We start from the raw sequence: 26,026 nt of genomic DNA, 5'->3' as shown, positions 1-26,026 counted from the left end.
ATCCTGATTTGAACCAACTTGAAAACTGGGCCCATAATCAAAAATCTAAGTACATGTTTAGATTCAGCATATCAAAAAAGCTCAAGAATACAATTTTTGTTAAAATCAAACTTAGTTTAATTTTGGACCCTTTGGACTTTAATGTAGACCAATTTGAAAACGGGACTGAAAATTAAGAATCTACATACACAGTAAGATTTGGAATATCAAAGAACCCCAATTATTCAATTTTTGATGAAATCAAACAAAGTTTAATTTGGACCCAATTTGGACCAACTTGAAAACTGGGCCAATAATCAAAAATCTAAGTATATTTTTAGATTCAGCATACCAAAGAACCCCAAGGATTCAATTTTTGTCAAAATCAAACTAAGTTTAATTTTGGACCCTTTGGACCTTAATGTAGACCAATTTGAAAATGGGACCAAAAATTAAGAATCTACATACACAGTTAGATTCAGCATATCAAAGAACCCCAATTATTCAATTTTTGATGAAATCAAACTAAGTTCAATTTTGGACCCTTTGGGCCCTTATTCCTGAACTGTTGGGACCTCAAATCCCAAAATCAATACCAACCTTCCTTTAGTGGTCATAAACCTTGTGTTTAAATTTTATTGATTTCTATTTACTTAAACTAAAGTTATTGTGCGAAAACCAAGAATAATGCTTATCTGGGCCCTTTTTTGACCCCTAATTCCTAAACTGTTAGAACCAAAACTCCCACAATCAATCCCAACCTTCCTTTAGTGGTCATAAACCTTGTGTCAAAATTTCATAGATTTCTATTTACTTAAAACTTAAGTTATTGTGCGAAAACCAAGAAAATGCTTATTTGGGCCCTTTTTTGGCCCCTTATTCCTAAACTGTTAGAACCAAAACTCCCAAAATCAATACCAACCTTCCTTTAGTGGTTATAAACCTTGTGTCAAAATTTCAAAGATTTCTATTTACTTAAACTTAAGTTATTGTGCGAAAACCAAGAAAATGCTTATTTGGGCCCTTTTTGGCCCCTAATTCCTAAAATTTTGGAATCAAAACTCCCAAAATCAATCCCAACCTTCCTTTTGTGGTCATAAACCTTGTGTTAAAATTTCATAGATTTCTATTCACTTTTACTAAAGTTAGAGTGCGAAAACTAAAAGTATTCGGAAGACGACGACGACGCAGACGACGACGCCAACGTGATAGCAATATACGACGAAAAATTTAAATTTTTGCAGTCGTATAAATATCTTAGTACATGTTTAGATTCAGCATATCTAAGAACCCCAAGGATTCAATTTTTGTTAAAATCAAATTAAGTTTAATTTTGGACCCTTTGGACCTTAATGTAGACCAATTTGAAAACGGGACCAAAAGTTAGATTCGGCATATTAAAGAACCCCAATTATTCAATTTTTGATGAAATCAAACAAAGTTTAATTTTGGACCCTTTGGGCCCCTTATTCCTAAACTGTTGGGACCAAAACTCCCAAAATCAATCCCAACCTTCCTTTTATAATCAAAAACCTTGTGTTTAAATTTCATAGACTTCTATTTACTTGTACTAAAGTTATCGTGCGAAAACCAAGAATAATGCTTATTTGGGCCTTTTTTGGCCCTTTATTCCTAAACTGTTGGAACCAAAACTTCCAAAATCTATCCCAACCTTCCTTTTGTGGTCATAAACCTTAAGTGTAAATTTTATAGATTTCTATTTACTTATACTAAAGTTATATTGCGAAAACCAAATGTCTTCGGACGATGCATGTGACGACGACGCAGACGACGACGCCAAGGTGATACTAATATACAACCAAAAAATTTTCAATTTTTGCGGTCGTATAAAAATGGTGGAACACTGTTTTTTAATCAAACAAAGTCATTTGGTGAATTTCATCAAACAGCTGTCATATTCAGGTTTGTGAACATAAGGACTTATCAGACAATTAATTTCTTTTATAAGCAACTCTTCAACTTCTATCTAAAGCTATCTGTAACGGAAAATGACCATTTGAAGCCTGACAGTCAAGAGCATTCATACCCTCATTAAATGATTTATGGTCAGCGCTCAAACTAATTTCTTTTAAAAAGTACTCTTAACTTGACTATGTATTTTTTCTCTTTAAGATGGGTACAACAGACTGTTGTACTCATTGGGGGTACCTTTATCCTGTTTATGAAAAATAACCGGAAAGATTCTTCTCAAATGACTTGAACGTTAATTTTTGGTGCATGTCAGACAATTAAATGGATAATTTCTTTAGACGAAAAAAGTGAACTGATTTTGACAATTCACATTATTCTTTTTCCGAAAAATAATGAGAATTATTTGAGAGTTCTGACAAATCAGGATCAGGTTATTTGACAAATCATAGTAAAACTTTAACAATTTTTGCATACAATTTTGGTCATTTTGAGATGATTGAAAAGACTTTAAGCAGGTGCCCCTTTTCAACTTCACTAGATTCACAGAATTGACGAACTTGTATTGCTGTTTCATTGCATTTACAGAGTAAATGTCTTACCATTACCTTCAAGAACAGTTTAAGGAAGGCAACAGTATAAAATTGAAATGATTTTAATGAATCAAGCTGGTTAATTTCCAGACACTGCTTACATTTCTTTCGATTTGACTAAATTGAAACCGGACGTTTTGCGATCAAATTAAAGTACAATAGTTCTGGATTCATTTCTGGATTTGTTTTGTTTATCAAATTGACAGGAAATCACCTGCTTTTATTATTATTTAACTTAATTATCTTTAAAAGTGTTTGACTACAACATGAATATTTGTACAACAGATAATAGTTGCACTCATTTAATTTAGCGTGAAATCAATTTGCATTTTAATATTAAATTTGCTAAAAACAATTTCACGCATGTGTTACATACATGTATGAAAAAATCTTTTTTCTATGTAAATTAAAGTATAATTTTAAAATCAGAATTGATGATTGCCTTTGACATGTTTGACGAAAATTAATTAAATAATGATTTGACTTGTTTACGATCCCTATATCTGGATTCCGGTTGAGGCATGAATAACAGGATGATACCACCAAAATCAGGCTACGTAGGTTGCAGGTCTGAGTGGTGCTAGTAACATTATGGTGTATGCCCAATACACGTACTTATCGCTAATCCCGGCGGAGCCTGCCACTTGAACTTTTGACGCATACAACGATCACTTTTCCATTGTGGCGTCAGATATTTTGCTTTATGAAGTCAAAATTTTATGGGAACCTGTGTGATATCCAGTAATGGCGGACAAATGGCGATAAGGTGTATGTATAACTTGGTCATGGCAAAGTTACTCTCATGTTGAAACTTGTAACCATGTAAAAAAAATCAGCATGTGGACAGACAGGCGGCTTGCTTACAACAACGCCTTGTTCTTAGGTTGATAGCTGTTTCATTGACAATAAAATGATCGTTTCAAAGAACAAAATTATGTGAAATGACTTGAATGTGCATCATTTTAGTTTTTACATTCATTGATTTACTTTCTGATATATGTGAATTTTACATGAGAGGAAAAATGTAATACCCTCCATTCTGTTCATATGGATTGAAGTATGCTTGTTTAGGAGCATAATGTGACTCCTCCTGATTTATATCACTGAGTACAGATGTCATTTTCAAGTTGTCTGCTGTATGACAGTGCTATTTTCGCTTTACAAATTATGATCTCGTTTCAGTCACGTGACAACAAAGACCGGCTATGCAAAATCTATTTTTTTCGGTTCTTTTAAGAAAATTTTCCGATTGTCATTGTAAATTTTGGAAACATCAAATACAAAGAAATATTATGGTTGATATATTTATGAATAAAGATTGTCCTTATTTTTCATTGTAGTGAAATCTCCTTCATGACGAGATAAAAATCCAAAATGGTGGGTAAAAGCATGAATGAAAATTTTACATTTTGATTTCCATTTAATAACGTTCATCTTTCAATGTTTAAGCTGTGCCAGCCCATCAGCTCTATTTGACACTATAAAGTGTATAGGAGGAGTTGTGTTGAAAGTCTATTCATGGCCTCAAGCTATCTATTTTACCATTTTCTGCTGTAAAAAGTTCGGTGTCACTTTGGTGATGAGCGTCACGCAGTAACTAAGGCCAGCTGGGTCGCCTCTAAATTCCAATTACCCCACACCTTTTCGACACTGCAATAGCCCGACGACCTATTTATAAATAGTTAGTCCGACACAGGTCGTGTAAGAACATCTACTTCATGGAAGCAGGACAAATCGCCCCACTTTTTCCACAGGCACTTGTCTCAGAAAATTTACCGTTATATAACACAAGGTACTTAACTTGCATTTTAGAAAAATGTCAAGTGGTGACGAAGTTCCGTTATATGCCGCTTTATAGGCTGTCAACCCCACTAAAACTTGTTGTATCGTAAATCTAGATTGATTTATCTTTACAATGGTGTATAACATGCCTACATTTGTTGTCAGAATCATCTGTAGCAATCCTACCAAAGTATGTCAATCGTAATAATTTTGCAAACCCGCTGAACAATTGGCAATAAACGTGTCACGTCTCCTTGTATGTCTCATTTTCCGATTGGTCAATTCTATGGGATAGTCTAAATGATTCTCTGAGTTATCTGATCTTGTTTCATTTCATACTTAAAGTCAAGAGAGAGTCTGCATGACATTGACGTCATGGGAAAATTTGTAACTTATTAGACATACCACAAACGACACTTGTTACATTTTTTTCATGGTATATTATTCAATTTCACTAACTGTATGATAAGTTCTATTCATACAAAAACTAACAGTTTTTTCTGAAACAATTTTTATAATTAATCGTTTACTGCGAGACGTGTATTGCCAATTTTGTGTAGGTTGACGAAATAATTACGATTGACATACTTGGGTAGGATTGCTACGGATGATTCCGACAACAACAGTAGGCGTGTTATACACCATTGTGAAGATAAATTCATTTAGATTTATGGCATAACAAGTTTTAGTGGGGTTGACAGCCGAGACCCGGCATTTTTAATGGAATTTCGTCACCGTATGACATTTTTCAAAATCGCAAGTTAAGTACCTTGTGCTATATAAAGGTATATAAGGGAAAAAAATTCTGAGACGATTGCCAGTGTGACTTTTTTACCAACTCGCCCCATTTTAAAAAAATTCTCTCCTCAAACTAGTTTACCAACTCGCCCCACTTGTGAAAACGGTTAAATCCTGTTAATTTTTCTCCAGCAAACTTGCCCCACTTATTAATGATAAAGTAAAAATCTAGATGAATATATTATATAATTTTCTGGTATACCACCTCGCTCCACTTAAAAACGGCTATGAGGGGCATGACTCGATTCATTAGGGCTTTTCTATTTTACACAAGTGGAGCTAGTTGGCATTCATGTCTTGGAAATACTGATACTCATTTATTTCTGCTTTATTTCAACAAAAAGAAAAGAACTACAAAATAGATATAATTAGATGGGTATGAGTGCCTATGGAACAACACTTCATCCAAGTTACAATAAAGGGCCCCAAAACGACTATAGTAAAACAATTCAAACAAGGAAAGCATGTTTATCTAAGGTTTTCATAGGTATTGATTTTAATTATGAGTGCGGTAGGAACATAGATATACAACGGGATTACATCTTTTGCATCAAGTGGGGCGAGTTAGCATTATTAAATTCATCAGGATTTATCTATTTTTCACAAGTGGGACGAGTTGCATTTGGCAGACCTTATTTCAGAGGGAATTTTACCCTTTTTATATATGGAGCAAAATTATCCAACATATTTTCAATGGAAATTTACCCTTTTTCATAAGTGGGGCGATTTTTTCAGGAAGTGGGGCGATAAGGTATGGGGTGATTTGCCAGTGGGGCGATTTGTCATGGATTGTTATTCATAGATTTCCAATAGACGATCCCTAAGGTATTGACTAAACACCTTATCCTTTTTGTCTGATATTACTGGACATCCCTCAGGGTTCCTGTAAAATTTTGACCTCATAATACAAAATATCTGACAGTGATGTGCTGTTGCTTACATCCGGTCATTTGTTGTCAGAGCTTATTAAAATTGGAGAAAATTGTCTCATTGGCAATCAAATCACATTTCTATAATTTAAATTGTATCAAAATATGAATGAATTTATACATATTAATCATATAAAAAAGAAGATGTGGTATGATTGCCAATGAGACAACAATCCACAAAAGACCAAAATGAAACAGACATTAACAACTATAGGTCACCGTACAGCCTTCAACAATTAGCAAAGCCCATACCGCATAGTCAGCTATAAAAGGCCCTGATAAGACAATGTAAAACAATTCAAACGAGAAAACTAACGGCCTTATTTATGTAAAAAAAATGAATGTTTATTTTTTTCTGATCTCAGTTGTTTTACTCTTTCTTCAAATCTTTAGTTGGTAAAGATGTTGTTGTGGAACTAAAGAATGATTTGAGGTAAGAATCCAAGAATGTGCTATATAAAGGTATATAAGGGAAAAAAATTCTGAGACGATTGCCAGTGTGACTTTTTTACCAACTCGCCCCATTTTAAAAAAATTCTCTCCTCAAACTAGTTTACCAACTCGCCCCACTTGTGAAAACGGTTAAATCCTGTTAATTTTTCTCCAGCAAACTTGCCCCACTTATTAATGATAAAGTAAAAATCTAGATGAATATATTATATAATTTTCTGGTATACCACCTCGCTCCACTTAAAAACGGCTATGAGGGGCATGACTCGATTCATTAGGGCTTTTCTATTTTACACAAGTGGGGCTAGTTGGCATTCATGTCTTGGAAATACTGATACTCATTTATTTCTGCTTTATTTCAACAAAAAGAAAAGAACTACAAAATAGATATAATTAGATGGGTATGAGTGCCTATGGAACAACACTTCATCCAAGTTACAATAAAGGGCCCCAAAACGACTATAGTAAAACAATTCAAACAAGGAAAGCATGTTTATCTAAGGTTTTCATAGGTATTGATTTTAATTATGAGTGCGGTAGGAACATAGATATACAACGGGATTACATCTTTTGCATCAAGTGGGGCGAGTTAGCATTATTAAATTCATCAGGATTTATCTATTTTTCACAAGTGGGACGAGTTGCATTTGGCAGACCTTATTTCAGAGGGAATTTTACCCTTTTTATATATGGAGCAAAATTATCCAACATATTTTCAATGGAAATTTACCCTTTTTCATAAGTGGGGCGATTATTCAGGAAGTGGGGCGATAAGGTATGGGGTGATTTGCCAGTGGGGCGATTTGTCATGGATTGTTATTCATAGATTTCCAATAGACGATCCCTAAGGTATTGACTAAACACCTTATCCTTTTTGTCTGATATTACTGGACATCCCTCAGGGTTCCTGTAAAATTTTGACCTCATAATACAAAATATCTGACAGTGATGTGCTGTTGCTTACATCCGGTCATTTGTTGTCAGAGCTTATTAAAATTGGAGAAAATTGTCTCATTGGCAATCAAATCACATTTCTATAATTTAAATTGTATCAAAATATGAATGAATTTATACATATTAATCATATAAAAAAGAAGATGTGGTATGATTGCCAATGAGACAACAATCCACAAAAGACCAAAATGAAACAGACATTAACAACTATAGGTCACCGTACAGCCTTCAACAATTAGCAAAGCCCATACCGCATAGTCAGCTATAAAAGGCCCTGATAAGACAATGTAAAACAATTCAAACGAGAAAACTAACGGCCTTATTTATGTAAAAAAAATGAATGTTTATTTTTTTCTGATCTCAGTTGTTTTACTCTTTCTTCAAATCTTTAGTTGGTAAAGATGTTGTTGTGGAACTAAAGAATGATTTGAGGTAAGAATCCAAGAATAATAAAGACAGATACTAAAGTTGCTTACATTCACAAGATTTGGTCTTAGGTGGAAACTTGCCTTATAGGTTATCACACCACATGGCACATATGCTATTTTTATCATGTTAATAAACATCCCAGGCCCTAAATACAAATGTACAAACTGGTTGGTGAACTGCATTCACCTTTTGCTTTGTCCCTAGCCTTTGTTTCATATTTCTTTTCAGAATTATCGGAAAATTTGATATTTGGTCTTGATCTGAATAATGAACTTGTAATGATGAGCCTATTTCTGCATGTTGATGTATTTGACAAAACTTCAAATACTTTGTTGTTCCAGTTAATCACAGTAATTCTAAGACAGTAGTCTGAAGTACAGGAATAATAATAGAACTAAACATAACTGCTTAAAATAAAATGAGCATTAGCTTTATTGAAGAACAGGAACTATATTCCAAAATTGAGATTTTATACACCATTTAGTATTAAATTATTTGTCCATACATGTACTATGTTTTGTAATATTTTTCATGTATAGTGTTGCTTTAAATGTTATTTATTTTGTAGCATATGTGGTACATTACATTCAGTAGATCAGTTCCTGAATATTAAATTAACAGACATACAGGTGACAGATCCAGATACATATCCACATATGGTAGGTCTTTTCTTATCAGTTACTAAACAATTACACTTTACATCTATATTGCTGATCAAGTGTCTAAATAATACCCACAAAGTGTTCAATCATGATTGCCTAACTCAGATCAAAAGTTGCACAAATGAACTCGATGCTGGAAATACTGAGGAGACAAAAAGCATAATTCAAAGAATGATTCACTTAAGATGACGATTTATAATTGTGATACTATTTACTGAAATTAAATTATAAGCAGTATTAAAGTTAATTTACAAATCCAAATCAAAACAAGTAAAAAACGTTTGATATATAAATAGAAACAATGTGCTTATGGGGAAAAGTGTCTGATTTGCTAGTTTTAATTGAAGGGTACTTTTTGAGTGAATCTTGAAATTCATAGAAAACTGTAACTTGTTTACTTTGATATCCTTAATTATTATAAATACAATAAGTAAGATTTGTATAAAATGAATTGTTAATAGTTACATGCTCTGTTTTTCAGTTATCAGTGAAGAATTGTTTTATTAGATGTTCAGTTGTTAGATATGTACAGTTACCTGCAGATGAATGTGATACGCAATTGTTACAAAGATGCAGCAAGAAAAGAGGCAGCTCAGAATAGACAGAGATGAATAAACAGTTGTATTTATTGGTGCAATAACTATGTAATATTGTTTTTATAAGATGGAATTAACAGGAACAATTCTATCGGAAGTCCTGACTCAGAGTTCTGAAACCTCAGGAACTATTTGTGAATAATATTTTATACCGACCTGTATTAACGACTGTGTTGATAGAAAAGGTCTATTGTGTAGTGATGTAGGTCAACATGTCTGGTTTTGAAACCAGATATATTTTGTATCTTGAAAATAATTATTGACAAATATGAAAGTGCAAAATAAAATGCTGTTTTATATATCATTATTGGGTTTTTTTATACAAAGAATGAATCTCATATGTCAACATTGATCAAGATACTTTTCATTTTCTTTTGTAATATGTAAGTAATAAGAAATCATTCAACATATGCGAACATGATAAATTTTAGGATTGCATACGGCACAAACATTCTATTTCTTTTTTTTTAATGCATTTCATCAACTTATAGCCAGTTTAAAAGTCCTTGTAAAAGATATTTTTGTGTGTAATTGATAAATGTATTTTATAGTGAGGAAAACATATTGTTGATTTTGTATTAAGCCAAATTTCTCTATCAAAACTTCAAAATTACGAAAAGAGGGAAGAGAAAGATTTCCTTTGTATCATAAATGTGTTTTAAAGATCAATCATATTCAAAGATGTATCAAATTTCATATCAAACATAAAGTTTAAGTAAATTTGGTATTGTTGATTTATTTTTTATATTATATAGGAATACAAAGATATGAGGTACACATTTCTAAAACAGCAAGCCAACAGCACAAAATCTATAAAAGATATTTTGATGTCAACATTGGGTCTTCAACAATAGACAAGTGTCTTTACTATTATGTATTTGTTGAACTCTAAAAAAAAATCCAACGTATAGACATCACAAAATTTGCATACAGCACCATACATAGTATGTACTCTTCTCTTTTACTCCTCAGTCAATTAGTATTTTGGATTGTTCCACAAAACATACAAGTTTGATAGGAAAGATTTCTCATATACAGGTTCATTGTTTCATTTTTATCGTAATGGAGGATTTTTTTTTAAATAAAAATGCTTACTTCAGCAAATGACCTGCTAATGTATATTTAAGATGCAGTTTGGCCATAGGCAAGGGATGCACTCTCGTCTGTAACCCAGGAATGATTGATCAATGGAATTATGTTCTACTTATTCGTCTGATGAATCACTAAATTGTAAAATTCAACATTGTAAGAAGCATTTGGGAATTTTTTGTTGATTCTTTTCCTCTGTCTTTGTTTAAATTAGAAAAATGTGATCATTGTGAATGAATTATCACTAGCTTAATGGTTCTATCTTAGTTAATTAAGAAACTTGTGTTTCTTTATGCAAGTAAGTAGAAAATGGCTGGTTTTCAAAATGCTAACCATGGGCAGATCCAGGGGAGGGTTTGATGTTATTTTTGGACGATCAATGCATTTGAATGGGGACATATGGTTGGAACCCCTTTTTCCTAGGTTGAGGACCCCTTTTTTTGTCAGAAGAAATGAGAATTTAAGCATGGATAATTAGATTATATTTAATATATGATCAAGTAGGGAATTATCAACTTTACATTCAGTAGAGACAACATGCACCTTGATACTAGTTTAGTGACATGTAGGTTATATAAACATCTAAAAATAGCTTACCTTGACTAAAGTTTGTTAACTGTTTAGATGTTACAGTACTGCATGACAAACTCAGGTATAGTCATTTTCTGTTCAAGATAAGTATTTTTATGTTGATATAATATTTTTTTCATACTGTAATATAAGCAGATATTGTGAACAAAGCAGCATGTTACAAATTGTATGCATGAAAGGTGCTTTTCTAGATTTACATTCATCGAAAACACCACCAAAAAATTAATGCATATTGCGTCTTGTGTATTGTCTGCTAGTAAATCAATATTCTTGTGGTTTGTTTATTTAAAAAAATCCATTAAAAAGTTAAAAGTTAAAGTCATAAGATACCTCAAATAAAAAAAAATCATGCATATGTTTTTTGATAACTAAATGGATAGTTTTCATTATACAACTTATGTATATATACTTTTTTCTGAGGAAAATTCTTTAATTTGTCCGCATTTAGAAGAAGTTTACTGATTTTTAATTGCTTGCTTCCAGGAAGCAATTCGCCGACATATTTTCCGTATGCATAGTGACCTGAGCATAACCCTTCTCGTAAAAATCCGGTGATCGCAATACTCATGGATCTGTCATTAAAATAAACAATTATCTGATTGTTCATGTTAAACACGTGCTCAATACCCATGCTTTTTGTTATTTGTTTACTATAAGGTGACATCGGTACACTTCGGCTTTAAAACACGGCATTTAATGAGCAGCCATATTTGTTAAATCATAACAGACAGAGAGAGAACAAAAATGACGATTATACGATATATTTGCGTAAAAAATGACAAAATTGTGCACAGAGTTCTAAGTTTATGATATATACATGCATTGGTTCAAGAATTGGATAAACATTATTTTTCACCACTCATTATTTTTCACCACTCACTGGTTTCATATGACTTTAAAATCTACATGAATATACTTGTCGAGTATATCAAAACTTCATAATGCTAACATTTATTCATCACCTGAGAAATACTCAACTATCCTTGATTTCGGTTTAAGTTTCGTTTTCGGATTTCTCACTGTTTACGGTCGTATTGTTGGCTATAAGTGCTTCCATTCGATACTTTTGAACTGTCGTTGATAGTTGTCAGTGGGTAATCATACATGTACCACATCTCCTTACGCTTATATTGGTACATGATCGGAGTCGAACCTTCACGGAAAACCCAATGCATCGGAACTTTATGAAAACTAAGAAAAAGTGGATAGAAAATGGGGGAAATGTAGGTTTTTTACCATTTTTTTTCTATAGCATCATTAGATTCAAATGTAATTTCAGTAATTGATGGGGTAAATTGGGTGACAGCCATCCTTTATTCGCGCGATGCTGAATGATTAAAGTAAAATTCCTTTTAAAATCTTTTTTAACAAAAATAATTTGTAGGCACATGTTGATCATTTAGATGCTATTATAGTGCTACACCAATGTATTTCCTTTGAACCTATTTATCGTTCAACGGAGATGTGTCGCATACTTTCAAGAAATAACTACAAAATAGCTTTGAAAAGAAATTGAAATTAAGATATCTAATCTAGTTCTATTTATCTAAACATGTGTTCAAAGTGTTTTTAATGCTTACAGTTTTCTGTTCGGTATGTATTTCCAGATTATCTACTAACCATCCATTTTTTAAGTCATTGCCTGCACCAATTCAATAATGTGACAGTTGTTTTGAATGATGTGTTAGAGATTTGGACTTTGCCATTTGAATTTTCGTAAGAGTTCGGAGTATTTTGTTATTGTTCTTTTTTCACTTTATTTTAGTTTAGTCGCAGTAGCATGCATATATCATTTTCCTTTATGGAAACGGTCTCTGGTTATAAGTGTTCAGAACATTTTGGTTTTATAATACAGGTATTGATAGTAACATAATTAACGATATCGGTTTAACTGAACCTGATACGAATTCCGACAATTATTGACGTCTTTTCAATGGTACTCGAGACTAGATTTACAACAATTTAATTAAACTGCCTGATTTCAAATGCCCTTAAATTTCGTATTTGATTTTGTCTTTCATCTACAATTGTAGCGCCACTTAGGAGTCTTTTGTAGAAGAAAAGTCGTAAAGGAAATGAAGATTACCACCATCTTTTACTTTATTTCAGACAATGATACATACTGCTGCAGTTATAACAGCTTTGTTTGGCGTTTTGTATTGGTTTACTTCAAAACAGAATCCAGATGACGCACTTAATATCAAAGTTAATTCAACATATGACTATATTGTTGGCAAGTTATTTAAGATTTTTTTAATTTTTATTTCAATCGTATTCTTTAAGTGTATTGCACATTTAAATTTCCTAATCCTTTAATTTCGTAAAGGAACTTAACATAACATGTCTATCTTTCGACTCTTTATATACATATAATTACATATTTCTAATGTATTTAGAATGTATGTTCATAAACATTTTGTAGAAATGTTTCGTCTGGCCGTTCGAACAGCGGTATACTACTGTTGTCTTTTTTTTTTTTACATTTTGTAACTCTTTGGTATTCATTTGAAATACTGTAAACCGGGAAATTTTCGCGCCGTCTTTATTTCGCGATTTACTTACACGATCCAAATTCGCGCCGTTTTGAATTCGCGATTTCCCAGTGGCCTAGATAAATATTTTCATAAATGATTTGGAAAGTGAACAGCTTTACATATATCTTAAATCAAATGATAAAATCAATCAAAAATCTTTTGTTTTCGGTTCATTTATGTTAAAGTAGATTAAAAGTTTGGCATGTTTTAATGCTCGTAAAAACACATACACAATAATAGAAAAGTAAACCTAATTAGGAATGAATTAAAATAAAAAGCTGTCAGGATTAATGCTAATTAATCGATCTTTTGATCTGATCAATCTTTGTAGTAGATTCAACGAGGTGACACCTTTATTACTGATTGACAGGTGTCATTAACATATTTGTAATGAGTGTTGTTTACATAACAATATCCGTAATGTTCGCTTCAATGAAATAACTGATTTGAGTTAAAGACATGCCTTTTAACATTGCTTTTCATTAAGAGATACAGTTATAATTTAAATTATATATTTCTAGTCTTTGAAATCAGTGGTAAACAGTTGTCCTATATATATTCTATTCATATACGTAGATATAAGAAGATGTGGTATGAGTGCCAATGAGGCAAATCTCCATCCAAGTCACAATTTGTAAAAGTAAATGTAATGAAAAGAGTTTCCTTGATATTTTCGCGGTCGTTTTATTTTCGCGTTTCACTTCTTACCGCGAAAATAGCGAAAATAAAACTACAGCGAAAATTTCCCTGTTTACAGTAATAAAAATCTGTTTTTTAGGGTGCCCATACTTTCAAGCAAACATTAAATATTAGTTGAAACATCTCCTGTAAGAATATTGGTATGGTACCAGAAGCAGTATCTTACTTTCTTCTTATATCTATAGTTGGGTCAGGTTCAGCTGGAGCTGTCATAGCTAACAGACTTTCAGAAGACAGTGATGTATCGGTATTGTTACTTGAAACTGGTGGATCTGAACTAAACAATGACAATATACGTGTTCCATTAAAAGTTGGTAGTTTACAAATGTCTAATGAAGACTGGGCGTATTATACAGTACCACAAAAATACAGTCATCGAGCGATGGTTGATCAGGTACGATATCAAATGTCACTAGTATTAATCAGAATATACTATGTATCAAAATGAAAAGATATGGTATGACTGCCAATACGACAACTATCTACCCGAGAGCAATTGTTATTCTTTCTCTCTCTCTCTCCATATCCTCCTATATCCCTCTCTCTCTCTCTCTCTATCTCTCGTATAATAATAGTAAGGTACTTCACTTTGCAGAAATCATATTGGCCAAGAGGTCGTGTTCTTGGAGGATCCAGTTCTATCAATTACCTAGCGTTTGTTCGTGGAAGCAGACATGATTATGATCAATGGGCTAAAGAAGGTTGTACCGGGTGGAGTTATAAAGATGTTCTACCGTATTTTCTTAAAATAGAAGATATACAAATACCAGATCTCTTTAACTCTCGTGAGTAATGCATATATTTGAATAGGAAGTAAAATGACAAGATTACATATAGGCAAATTATCAGAATTCCTTTGAGTACTACCATCCCATTCCTAAAATATGAGTTTTTACCTACTGATTTTTTTATTTGGAAACTGAACATTTTGCATACATCAGTAGATGTTATATTCATAATAAAAAATACTGATGAGGATGTATTTACAGACACTTTATCAAAGATCCCGAAGGAACATTTGTATATAACAGCCAATGTTGTCTTTTTTTCAAATCTGTATTGGAAAGAAAAGGAAAATTGGAAACAAAAGAATAAAAAAACAACACGATTTCAACTTTTCCAGTACTTTTTTTTTGTCTTGTCGCATCATATCTCCTGTACAATTTAAAGCATCCGCGGACAACTAGTTGCTAGAATGTGTACATGTTCAAATGAAATCTGCTTATTGAGTTTTGTAATAAATTTTTTTACAGAGATACAGACTAGTAAATACTTTAAAAAGACAAATCACAAAGATACTGAACTCCGAGGAAAATTTAATCGGAAAGTCCCTAATCACATGGCAAAATCAAATGACAAAACACATCAAACGAATGAACAACAACTGTCATATTCCTGACTTGGTACAGGCATCTTCAAATGTAGAAAATGGTGGATTGCACCTGGTTTTATAGCGCTAAACCTCTCACTTGTACGACAGTCTCATCAAATTCCGATTAGTTAACAATCGTCATCAGTTTATTTTCTGTTAACATAATGTCTTTTGTAAAACCAATATTTTTCACTCTATTTCATATGATGAATAGAACTGAAATACCAAAATATGTAATATCTAAACTACACACACTTTTCAGAATAAAAGGCTAGAGATGACATGGTATATTTCAACTAATGTTCATAGTTTGTTCTTATAAAGGCTAGGAATAGAGTTATGCGCAACATTTTGTGTGTGCATTTCCCAAGTCTGGAGCACGTAATATATTTGTTGTCATTTGTTGCGTTTTACTTTTCTATACATTATTTCAGTTTTTTTCGTTTGTTGTTTAATACATCAATTAGGTTTTTAGTTTTCTTATGTCGGGTTCTTATACAGATTGCTATGTGGAATGTTGGTTTTTTTTTCATTGGTAAAGACCTACAATGACATATGTTTGCTTACCTTCGTTTTATTTGGTGTCAAGAGAAAAGTTGTCTCATTGGCAATCATTCCACATCTTTTTATTTTTATAATGTTTGATGTCTGGTCTCAGAATATTTGGTACTTCCTGAAATCTCTTTCTCTTTACCTTAATTATGTGTGAATGGTTCCTATTTATAAAAAGTTGAAAAACTCGTTATTTTTGTCCATTACAAATGAAAAACAATTTATTATTTTATGTTATGCAGCATATCACTCCAGAGGAGGAAACCTACCTATAAGTGAATCTCGTGTCTCACCACTTCCAGACGTTTATAGTCGAAGCGCAAAGGAGTTGGGAATGAAAACTGTTGATTTGAATGGAGAAGATATGATTGGTAAGTTTTTCTTCTGTAAACAGGAACAATGGTTGACCAGACATCGTTAACATTTGAAATATATCCATTGATGATATCAATAACAACAAAATCCAAGGAGAGGCGTGGTGTAGTTGTTATCACATCAAACTACTAACACAAAGGTTCCTGGTTCAATCTGCGTTCCGGGGGGAAATTTCAGGGACTGAATTTTTGGCTCTTCCTTGACACCATTTGCGAGCGTGGTCTTGAGAAACGATGATAGTCCGTCGGAAGGGGAGGAAAAAATGTTGACCCATGTTAAGAGAGTCATATCTCTTGCACGTAAAATACAACCTTTTAGATTTCGAAAAAGAGTAGGTTATTGCCGTTACAGGGCAGCACTCACACCCGTTATGATAATGCACGACTACAGGGAGAATCTCTATAAAACAAAAGTTACATTATTTAAATCGTTCATTCAAATCCTCTTCAATGATATGTAATTATATTATTTACAGTAATCGGTATCTTCGTACTAATTATGTTTGGCAATATTTGAAGGTTATACCTATATGCAGGCCAACATCAAAGACGGGGAACGGTACGGTACAGCAAGGGCTTACATCAGACCTGTTCTAAAAAGGACAAATCTACATATAAGTGTTCACAGTTATGTCACCAAGGTAATTGTTTTTGTGTATTGACGGACATCATACATTTTCATTGAGTTAAATCATTTACAGTTCGTTCTTCTTCACGTGTAGGCATCTTCTAGTAAATATATTTCCTAAAAGACTTACATGTCTGTTTGACATCCATCTATTTACTTTGATGCCATGATGATAATGAATTGAAAATGTGTTATTATAAGAATTTATCAACTTGATACTAGTAAGTCATGTATTGTATGCGATGCACGATATGCTTACCCATTCCGGATGTCATTGACCGGATAACACTCCTGGGTTAAGTAATACTGTACATACCAGAATTATTTTTTTTTAAATTGTCGCAGTTAAATATCATCCACTGTATTTCTATTTTCCAAATATTTTTTTATTGAATTTTGTCAAATGTACGTCACTTCTTAAAATTAAAATAACAAAAATACCTAAAACAAAGGAAAATTTAAAACGGAAAGTACCTTATCAAATGGCAAAATCAAGATCGCAAATCCATCAAACGAATGGAAAACAACTGTCATATTTCTCATTCGGTACAGGCATTTCCGTATGTAAAAATATGGTAGATAGAATTTGTTTTTATACTTAGCTAAACCTCTCACCTGTGACAGATCTTGAAAACATTACATAATTCACTAATTCACTAATTTATTAATGTAAATAAAATCAATTCCTACCAGTTATTTTCATTTAACTTTTCAAAGGTTTTAATTGAACAAAAGAAGGCAATCGGTGTGGAATTTATCAAGAATAATAGAAAGACGCAGGTTTTTGCCAGAAAAGAAGTAATTGTTTCTGCTGGGGCAATTAATAGTCCGACGTTATTGATGCTATCTGGAATTGGACCAATGAAACATTTAGAAGACCTAGGGGTAAGTCAATTTAGAGGTTTCGTAATTATAAATAGAAATCACAAAAACAAATCACTTAAAGGGGCACTAGCTGTCAAATTCTTATATTTGATTTATAACAATGTAAAACATTCTCCAAATTATAAAAAGTCTAAAATAAATAATTTACAGGGCATGACCTCGATAACAGGTATCTTTGTTTCGTGTATATTTGATTCTAGACGCCATATACTAGTAATTAACTATCAAGTTTAACTCCGAAGATTACTGTTGGTCATATAAGCGATATAAACTAGAATATAGATATAAATAGATAACGTCCTCGTGCAATTAGATTTTCTGTGTTTGTTTAAGTTCATATTATAGATTAAGAATATATGTAAATTACCGTTTTTACCTGTAGAAGAATGAGTTTTTGTGGATCGAATTAGTCAATCAAATGAATTTAATTCGTTTCACTGTCGATGTTGACAATCTTTTCCTTTTAATAATTGACTACACATAATTCCTGCATTATACATCGCTAGCCAAGGGGTTAAATTGAAGTTCAAATGAATATGAATTCAATGCGGTCGCATTGTTCACATATAAGTGGATAATTCATCATCGATGATTCTAAGCTTAATATTTAATGAAAAAATAACGATATTGGCTGCTAAAAGAGAATTATTATTTCACTATTTTACTATTATTTATGATTGAACATAAAAAATCGAACCTACAAAATGCCATTATAGCTCTAAAAATATTTGATATACCAGTATACGAAATCATCAATTGACTCCCTTTTAAGACATTGCCTTGATTTAGGTTGTAATCATTTTTCCAAGTGTAAGTGGCGATTTTCTTTAAAATTATGATGGATATACAGTTAATTATTTTTTATGATAATAGACGACAAGAACTACAAATAAGTCCAAACTTACTCATTGAAATATCGTTGTCCTGAAGTCTGTATTACGTGTTTTGAGGGGAAATAATCAGTGACAAAAGACCTACAGAAAGGTCAAACGAGTGAAATTAACAATCGTCTCCTTCTCCTCCTCCTTGCCCTTGTATGACCATTTCAACATTTTGTTTGCGTTTATTCTATTTTGAGATCAATTTCAAATAAAATAATCATTTAATTGTGTATCGCCTCTTTATGTGAGTACTTAAATCACAATTGATTTGTCCATTTTAGCTATTATCAGCGGTCATTATCACTACTTTGATTTACTAGTATAGTTATTTGTTATACCTATGCAAAATATCAAACCGACATCAAGACCAGAGAACGCGATGATAGAAAATGTCAAATAACTCCTCATTTGGGTTACAAGTATTGTGTTTTAATGACTTGACCAGGTTTTTTTTAACACTTTTAAAGTGGATATCATTCAAATTGGTTAAATCCACAATTTCTACATAACAAAAGCCTTTCCCAGGTCAGAAATAAAACATTTGTTATCAATTCGTTTGATGTGTTTGGACTTTTGATTTTGCCATTTGCTGAGAGAATTCCGGTTCGAATTTTCCAGAAATTTCGGTACTTTTGTTATATTTTTTTTCAATCTAGCTTTGTATGAGAAAGATGTCGGTAAATAAAGGCAAAACAAGTATACTGCTGTTTGAAAGTCATAAATCAATTGAGAGGTTACAAAACCGGGTCACAGACTAAAACCGAGGGAAACACATCCACTATAAGAGAAAAAAAAAACGAAACAACAGAAAAACTGAAATGCAACACAAATAAAAGCCAATGAATCCTACATAGACACGAACTATTTGACAATAACTGACTTGATATTGGACATTTTGAGAAACCATGATGAGTTTTCTGGCTAGCCAAACCTCCCTGTCACTGTTGTATATAGTCTTATTGATGCATGTGTTTGGCAAGTCCTAAAGGTCTCTATGTAGTATTCGATATGGAGTTATATTTCTAATTAAACCAATAATAGTTATATTCTTTGTATGTAATATTATTAGATACCGGTGAATGCTGATTTACCCGTAGGAGAGAATTTAGAGGACCACATGATGTTTTTTATGAAGTATAAAATCAACCAATCATATACTGTAACTAAAGACTTGTCAAATTCAATGACCAATACAATTTGGTACGAACTGACAGGAAGAGGTAAGAAATGTGGAAACAAACAATGCATATATAAAAAAATAAAATTGCTCAACGGCTTTTTCTTATTGTTATGATACAATCAGTGCAAGAAAACCAGGAAGAGACTGGCAAGTATGATAGTGAAATAATGGAAATCGAATATAATGACCTGGAGTCTTGACAGGGAAAAAAATCCTGTTATGCTTGAATTTTGGAATTACATCTTGTCTATTAGCTTCACGACAAACAGTTCCACCAAACTACCTATAAATTAAAATTAATAGAATTTAGCAGAGCCCATTAAAAATAAAAAGGTATACATTAGTCCACATAATTATTTTGTAAGATTTCTTCTGATAAAAAAGTCAACAACAGTTTAACTTATCGCATGATTATGAGACACTTTTAGATAAGAATAAAAAAAAGGAGAGATGAAGATAAGATAGGTTTCGGATATAATGGATATTCAAATATTTTGGCCGCAATCATCACGAAAGAGAAACGATTTGTCGAAATGTGCATCTGGTGCAGAAAATTTGTACCGTTTATGTTATATGCAAGAACAAAACAGAAAGGCGAAATATACCAAATGACTTTCAAACTCATTATTTAAAAATTAACTGACAACGCCATGGCAAGAAAAGAAAAGAAAAGAAACAAAAGATAAACAAAAATACTCCAAAACAATATAGAAAACTGAGCAACACGAACCACATCAAAAATCGGAATTGTTTTCAAGTGCTACGGAAGGGTGAGCAGATCCTGCTCCAAATATGGCACCCGTCATGTTGTTCATGTAAGTACAAACCCGGTGATGAGTCTTTTTCAGTTGGTCGCATTCTGGTGAAAGAGGATGTGATTGAGGGAAAAACACTTACAGCATAGCTGTCTTCATCTCTGAAACAGATATTTCATAACGGGTAACCAACTCCGGATGGCGTTAGTTAAATTTAGCATGAAATGTTTCCAAATTCACCACAAAAAAACTCCTTGTTTGATAGCTTACTAATCAGTAGCAACCCTATATCAAGGACAATATGACAGGAAAAACAAACCCTGGAATATCGAATCAACTAGGAGGTATGTACTCAATATTCAGGCGCTACATAGAAATGGAAAGTTCACAATTGGGATGCTCAAATCATCACTTTGTCCTGAAGGTTTTTTTTACAACCGACCATCATTGTAAATTTCTAGATGTAAGTCAAGATATGAAGCAGACTTCACTGTTTATATCGTATCCTTTATATCAAGTTTGATAATCTAGATGCCATCATGTAGTCTAACCATATTGGTAAATGTCCATACAGTGTTACAAGCTTTTTAAAAGCAACTGAGATACCCGTATATTGCAAGGGAGAAGACCATCCTAGAATAGTACTATAAGAGGTTCATATATTTGAGTTTATAATAATCTCAAAACTACGAGAGGCAAGCGGAGTAGCGCTATGTACTTGGTATAAAATGAAAGAAATTGAATATTTAGTGCAATCAAAGATATCCAGTAAAATAAAACGTCTTTGTGTAGAAGCTATAGACTTGTATTGAAATATTTATATGTTGACTGATGAGATGCTTTCAAAACAACGAGCTAACAGATTGTGGTTAGTGTGTTGATTATGTCGTTTGAGGTTCTGTTTTTTTTTTTTTAATTTCTTGATATTAACTACGATATGTTATGCTTATTTTTATTCATAAGGATGGAATTCATACTGTGCAGGCGAAGGGCACGTATTTGGACAAATGAAAGACAGAAACAAAAATGAACCAGGGTGGCCGGACTATCAGCTGCAATTATTCAATGGTGCCCAAGATGAAGACTTTATTGAAGACGGACTAAAATTAAACTTGAAAAGAGAAGTATATGATCTTAAATTGCCATAAAATTTCTTATGTATCTCGTTACTAAGGTCACTTATTATATGAACACGTAGTTGTATACAACTTCAGAAGCGTAAATTATGTTATTCCTACTGATTTGATTATTTAAAAAATTATAAAATATAAAAAATGATCAGTTAACTTAACATAGAAAAGCTATCTTATATACAGTGAATTCTATTAAGTTCGGGTTTTTCATATCCAATCTTTTATAATATTCTTTACAAAGCACAAAAATGTCGGCATTCACCTCAAAAGTTATCCAAACTTTAAACAGATTTATTCAGACGGAATATAGTTACGATACAGTTTTCTTGTCTTTACGGGTGGCATATCTTGTTATTAATATTGATTCACCCATAGGGTCTTTGCATCGGTAATAAACACATTTATTCCAAAACCAGTTGGTGGCCTGATACGGGTTATGTTCTTTTTTATGATGGTATGATACTTTACTCCCAACAGGATGGATTGTGCTTGATTTTCATATAATGAAAACATAATATTTCAATTCGTTTAATTGAGGTCTTGGCCTGGCAAATCAGTAACTGCTAGTAGTCTTTTGTTATTTTGTGTAGAATTTTGCTTAGTTTATTTGAAACCTTTTCAGACATCGGACTCAGGCTTCTTTTAAACAGAGTGTTACTGTGCGTATTGTTGTATTTTTCTTTATAATAATTTTACTTTGGCTAGAGGTATGAGGGGAGGATTTGGATCTCACAAAACATGTTTAACTCCACCGCATTTTTGCGCCTGTCTTAAGTAGAGACTCTGGACTTTGTCTTGTATGTTTTTTAAATTTTAAATTTTAGTTCATTTATGCGTTTTGGAGTTTAGTGTGACGTCCATTTTCACTGACTTAGTACACATTTTTATTAAGGGGCCTGCTGAGTCCCACCTCCGGGTGCAGGATTTTTTTGATGTGTTGAAGAACCATAAGTGGGCTTCGGCTGTTATCTGATCTTTAGTCGGGTTGTTGTCGTTTTTAAATATTCCCAATTTCTATTTTAAATTTTAATGTCAAAGGTTTACATAAATAAGCCTTGATATATTATTTAAAGGAGTAATTCTCATGAAAGACATGCAATTGAAAATTTTACAATACCATTGTATATTGGCCGAGACACTTGTCACTTTGTCTAAAGTCTTTTATTTAGCATTCTCTTTTATATGTTGAATTTAAACTTAATTACCATGAATCCTTTCTTATTTTCAGATTAAAGATCAGCTGATAAAAACAGGAAGTAAGAAAGAGTTTACCATGCTGAGCATTTTGTCGCATCCTAAGAGTAAAGGATCAATACGTCTAAAAAGTGCAGACCCTTTTGATTATCCTATAATAAATCCAAACTATCTTCAACAGCCGGATGATATCAAAGTTTTAATAAGCGGTATGTGTAGAATAAAGAGGTTTACCGCAATTGACTCTTGAAATTCGACTTTAATATATCATTTTTAATACACAGTCACTTTTTTTTTAAATCAAGAATGAATAATTATAAATCAAAAGTGTGAAAAATAGAGATAAGGTATTGTTTTTGTTTTTAAGATTCGTGCACTTAAGAAAACATAACTCGTGAATTTATAGTCTTTTTTAAAAATAGTGGATGATTATGTCTCTGGTTTTTTTTTTTTTAATTATTATTCAATCGAACGTTAGACTGTATGAAAAGTAACAGAAAGCTTTAATTACAAATGTTGTCATGTGCATATGCATTTGTGACGTATATTTAAATCAATGAAAAGCAGGTGGGATTTCTTTTTAAACGTCTTTATTTGTGGGGGGGAAAAGCTAGAAGGGTTACAAAATTAAAAGATGATTAGCAAATTTATATCAACTCCCTTAGCAATGTAGTTGACCTTCTATGAAATTTCCTTTAATCCTGTGTTTAATTAAAAATAGAGTTTATGAGCTTCGGTCCTTGTTTCGAAGTTGAACAAATATACGAAATTTGCTGCTAAAATTCAAAATAACTAAATTTCTTAAATAAAGTTCTTTTTCAACAAAGAGTGCACCAAGCTTATGGTAAATTACAGTAAAGTGTGTGTTAACTTTTTTTATACTTAGTCATTACAGTCCTTCCGGATTTATAACTAAAAAAAGACGAAAAACAGACATAAAACGTCACTTTTGGCACAATCAAATATCTTATGGATGCTCTTATTGTTTTTATTAGTTGATATAGCAAGGGTTCCCAGAAAGAACCACCAACTACGTCACTTTCTCTAGAAAATATGGCAATCCTTGATTATGGTTTTGACTGTCACAACTTCAGTGTTCACAGGCTAGTGATACAGAAGATTAACTTGCAAGACCTCTCGACAACCGAGTCCCTTAGCCCCTTATAGCGATGTTTCTAAATTATTGCATACTAAATAGTAATCTATACGATGTTTCTGAAATTATACAGTTTTTCAGCTATTAAAAAATCACAACAAATTGCATCTACCAAAGCAATGAAAGAAATTGATGCAACCTTAAACAAATTTGTTATTGACGGGATATGTGACAAAGAAAAATTTGACAGTGATTCATATTGGGAATGTCTGTTACGTCATTTTGCTGTATCTACTTACCACCCAGTATCAACGTGCAGAATGGGTGGACCCAACGACAAGACGGCTGTTGTTGACCAAGAGTTAAGGTAAAGATTGTTTGTGTACATATATATTTAATATGAACGACGATACATGTAACAATACGATAGTAGATGCAAAATAGAAAGAAAACGCCTAAAATATAGACATTGGACGTCAAGATTTGCCAAATATTTTTATGTTTATCTGGCTTTAAAGATATATGTAATTTGCAGAAAATATCAATATCGATATTATAATTGAGTACTTTACTAGGTCCGTCCAGCGATTTCTTATTTTGGACGGTGCAATATCAAGTATCTTGTTTTATTATGACATCTAGCACAACAAACGATCGTACCTCTGCAGTATTATTTGTAAAGACATTCTATTGTTTCATTTTAGAGTTAGAGGCATAAAAGGACTTCGAGTCGCTGATTGTTCTGTTGTAAGACGCCAAGTATCTGGTAATACAAATGCTCCTTGTATAATGATTGGAGAAAAGGCTGCAGATCTCATTAGAGGAAAGGACACTGTAGGAGAATTTAGACAACAAATAAAATCTTTAAAACTTTAGTTCTTCAGGCTCATAGGCAGTATTTTTGGCCATCTAAATAGCTTACAATTAATTCAGGAAAATACATAGTACACGGTCATACGTCTTATAAGTTATTTTGACCGTTCATCATATGAGTGTTAGTTTTGAGTGTGTCCTGCACGTAAGTTCTAGTGATAATCAATGGATAATCGTCTGTACAGAAAATAAAGAAAACACGTATCTTTATCTATTCTGAATGAATATGATGTCATACATTGTAAACAATTGTGAATATCTATCAAAGGTACCAGGCTAATAATTTGATATGCCAGACCCACTTTTCCTCTACATAATACTCATCAGTGATGCTCAGATAATATTAGTTCTGTCTTAGGCTATTATGAAACGTTGACACACACTCTGATTACACATGTCAAGTATAAAACGGTTCATTGTTGTTTGCATAATGTTTAGTTGCAAATATATCAAGCAAATTCAGGACAAATTAAATACTGATATTTATAAGAGAGACATCAACATAAATGAGCAGTTTGGTACAATTTTAAGTTGGTTTTCAAATTCCTTATAGGTCTTGAAGGTCAAATAAAAAAACTCCATTTTTGCAAAATGCTTATAATTGGCTTTCCTGTGACATCCTAGATTTTTAACTACCTGTTTTTACGGTCCCCTACCGAACTTTAGATTTGAACTCTGTCCATCTGTCTGTCCGTCAAACAGGTTTTCCACATATTTTTTTGGTCATGCTTGAATATATTGATTTGATATTTGGTGTATGATTTTATCATGACCAGTTACAAATCAAGTTAGAATTTTGTTCCAGACTGAAGTTATGGTCCTTTGACTAAGAAAATTCAATAAAATAAGCAGTTGTCCACTTTTTTTTGTCGTTCTTGAATATATTGATTTGAGAATTCGTATATAGTTTATCATGACAAGTTACAGTTCAAGTTTGTTCAGGTCTGATGATTTTGTGCAGATTTATGGTCCTTAGACTTAGAAAATACCCTAAAAGAAGCAGATTTCCACAATTTTTTTGGTAGTTCTTGAAGATATTGATTTGAGAATTGGTATATAGTTTTATCATGACACGTTTCAGATCAAGTT

The 26,026-nt window shown here is 32.4% G+C and overlaps 1 protein-coding gene and 1 pseudogene across 1 annotated transcript; both read left to right on the top strand.

Moving 5' to 3' along the window:
• Window positions 1–6,987: 6,987 nt before the first annotated feature.
• On the top strand, window positions 6,988–9,260 carry LOC143062519 (U6 snRNA-associated Sm-like protein LSm2; annotated as a pseudogene).
• A 1,522-nt stretch (window positions 9,261–10,782) lies between these two features.
• Window positions 10,783–24,942, top strand: LOC143064038 (glucose dehydrogenase [FAD, quinone]-like). Its single transcript, XM_076236541.1, has 12 exons — window positions 10,783–10,842; window positions 12,891–13,014; window positions 14,200–14,408; window positions 14,610–14,799; window positions 16,181–16,309; window positions 16,832–16,953; window positions 17,658–17,825; window positions 19,776–19,926; window positions 21,605–21,765; window positions 23,003–23,177; window positions 24,206–24,431; window positions 24,769–24,942. The coding sequence occupies exons 2-12, from the start codon at window positions 12,894–12,896 to the stop codon at window positions 24,938–24,940; spliced, it is 1,824 nt and encodes a 607-aa protein (XP_076092656.1). The 5' UTR covers window positions 10,783–10,842; window positions 12,891–12,893; the 3' UTR covers window positions 24,941–24,942.
• Window positions 24,943–26,026: the final 1,084 nt, after the last annotated feature.

The sequence above is a fragment of the Mytilus galloprovincialis genome, chromosome 2, assembly GCF_965363235.1.
Source record: "Mytilus galloprovincialis chromosome 2, xbMytGall1.hap1.1, whole genome shotgun sequence".
Classification (NCBI taxonomy): domain Eukaryota; kingdom Metazoa; phylum Mollusca; class Bivalvia; order Mytilida; family Mytilidae; genus Mytilus; species Mytilus galloprovincialis.
This window is presented reverse-complemented; position numbering and strand designations above follow the sequence as displayed.

Coding starts and splice junctions, on each gene's coding strand:
- LOC143064038 (XM_076236541.1), top strand. CDS start 12,894: ATGATACATACTGCTGCAGTTATAACAGCTTTGTTTGGCGTTTTGTAT. Junction 19,927..21,604: donor GTACGAACTGACAGGAAGAG/GTAAGAAATGTG, acceptor TTTATTCATAAG/GATGGAATTCATACTGTGCA. Junction 21,766..23,002: donor AATTAAACTTGAAAAGAGAA/GTATATGATCTT, acceptor TCTTATTTTCAG/ATTAAAGATCAGCTGATAAA.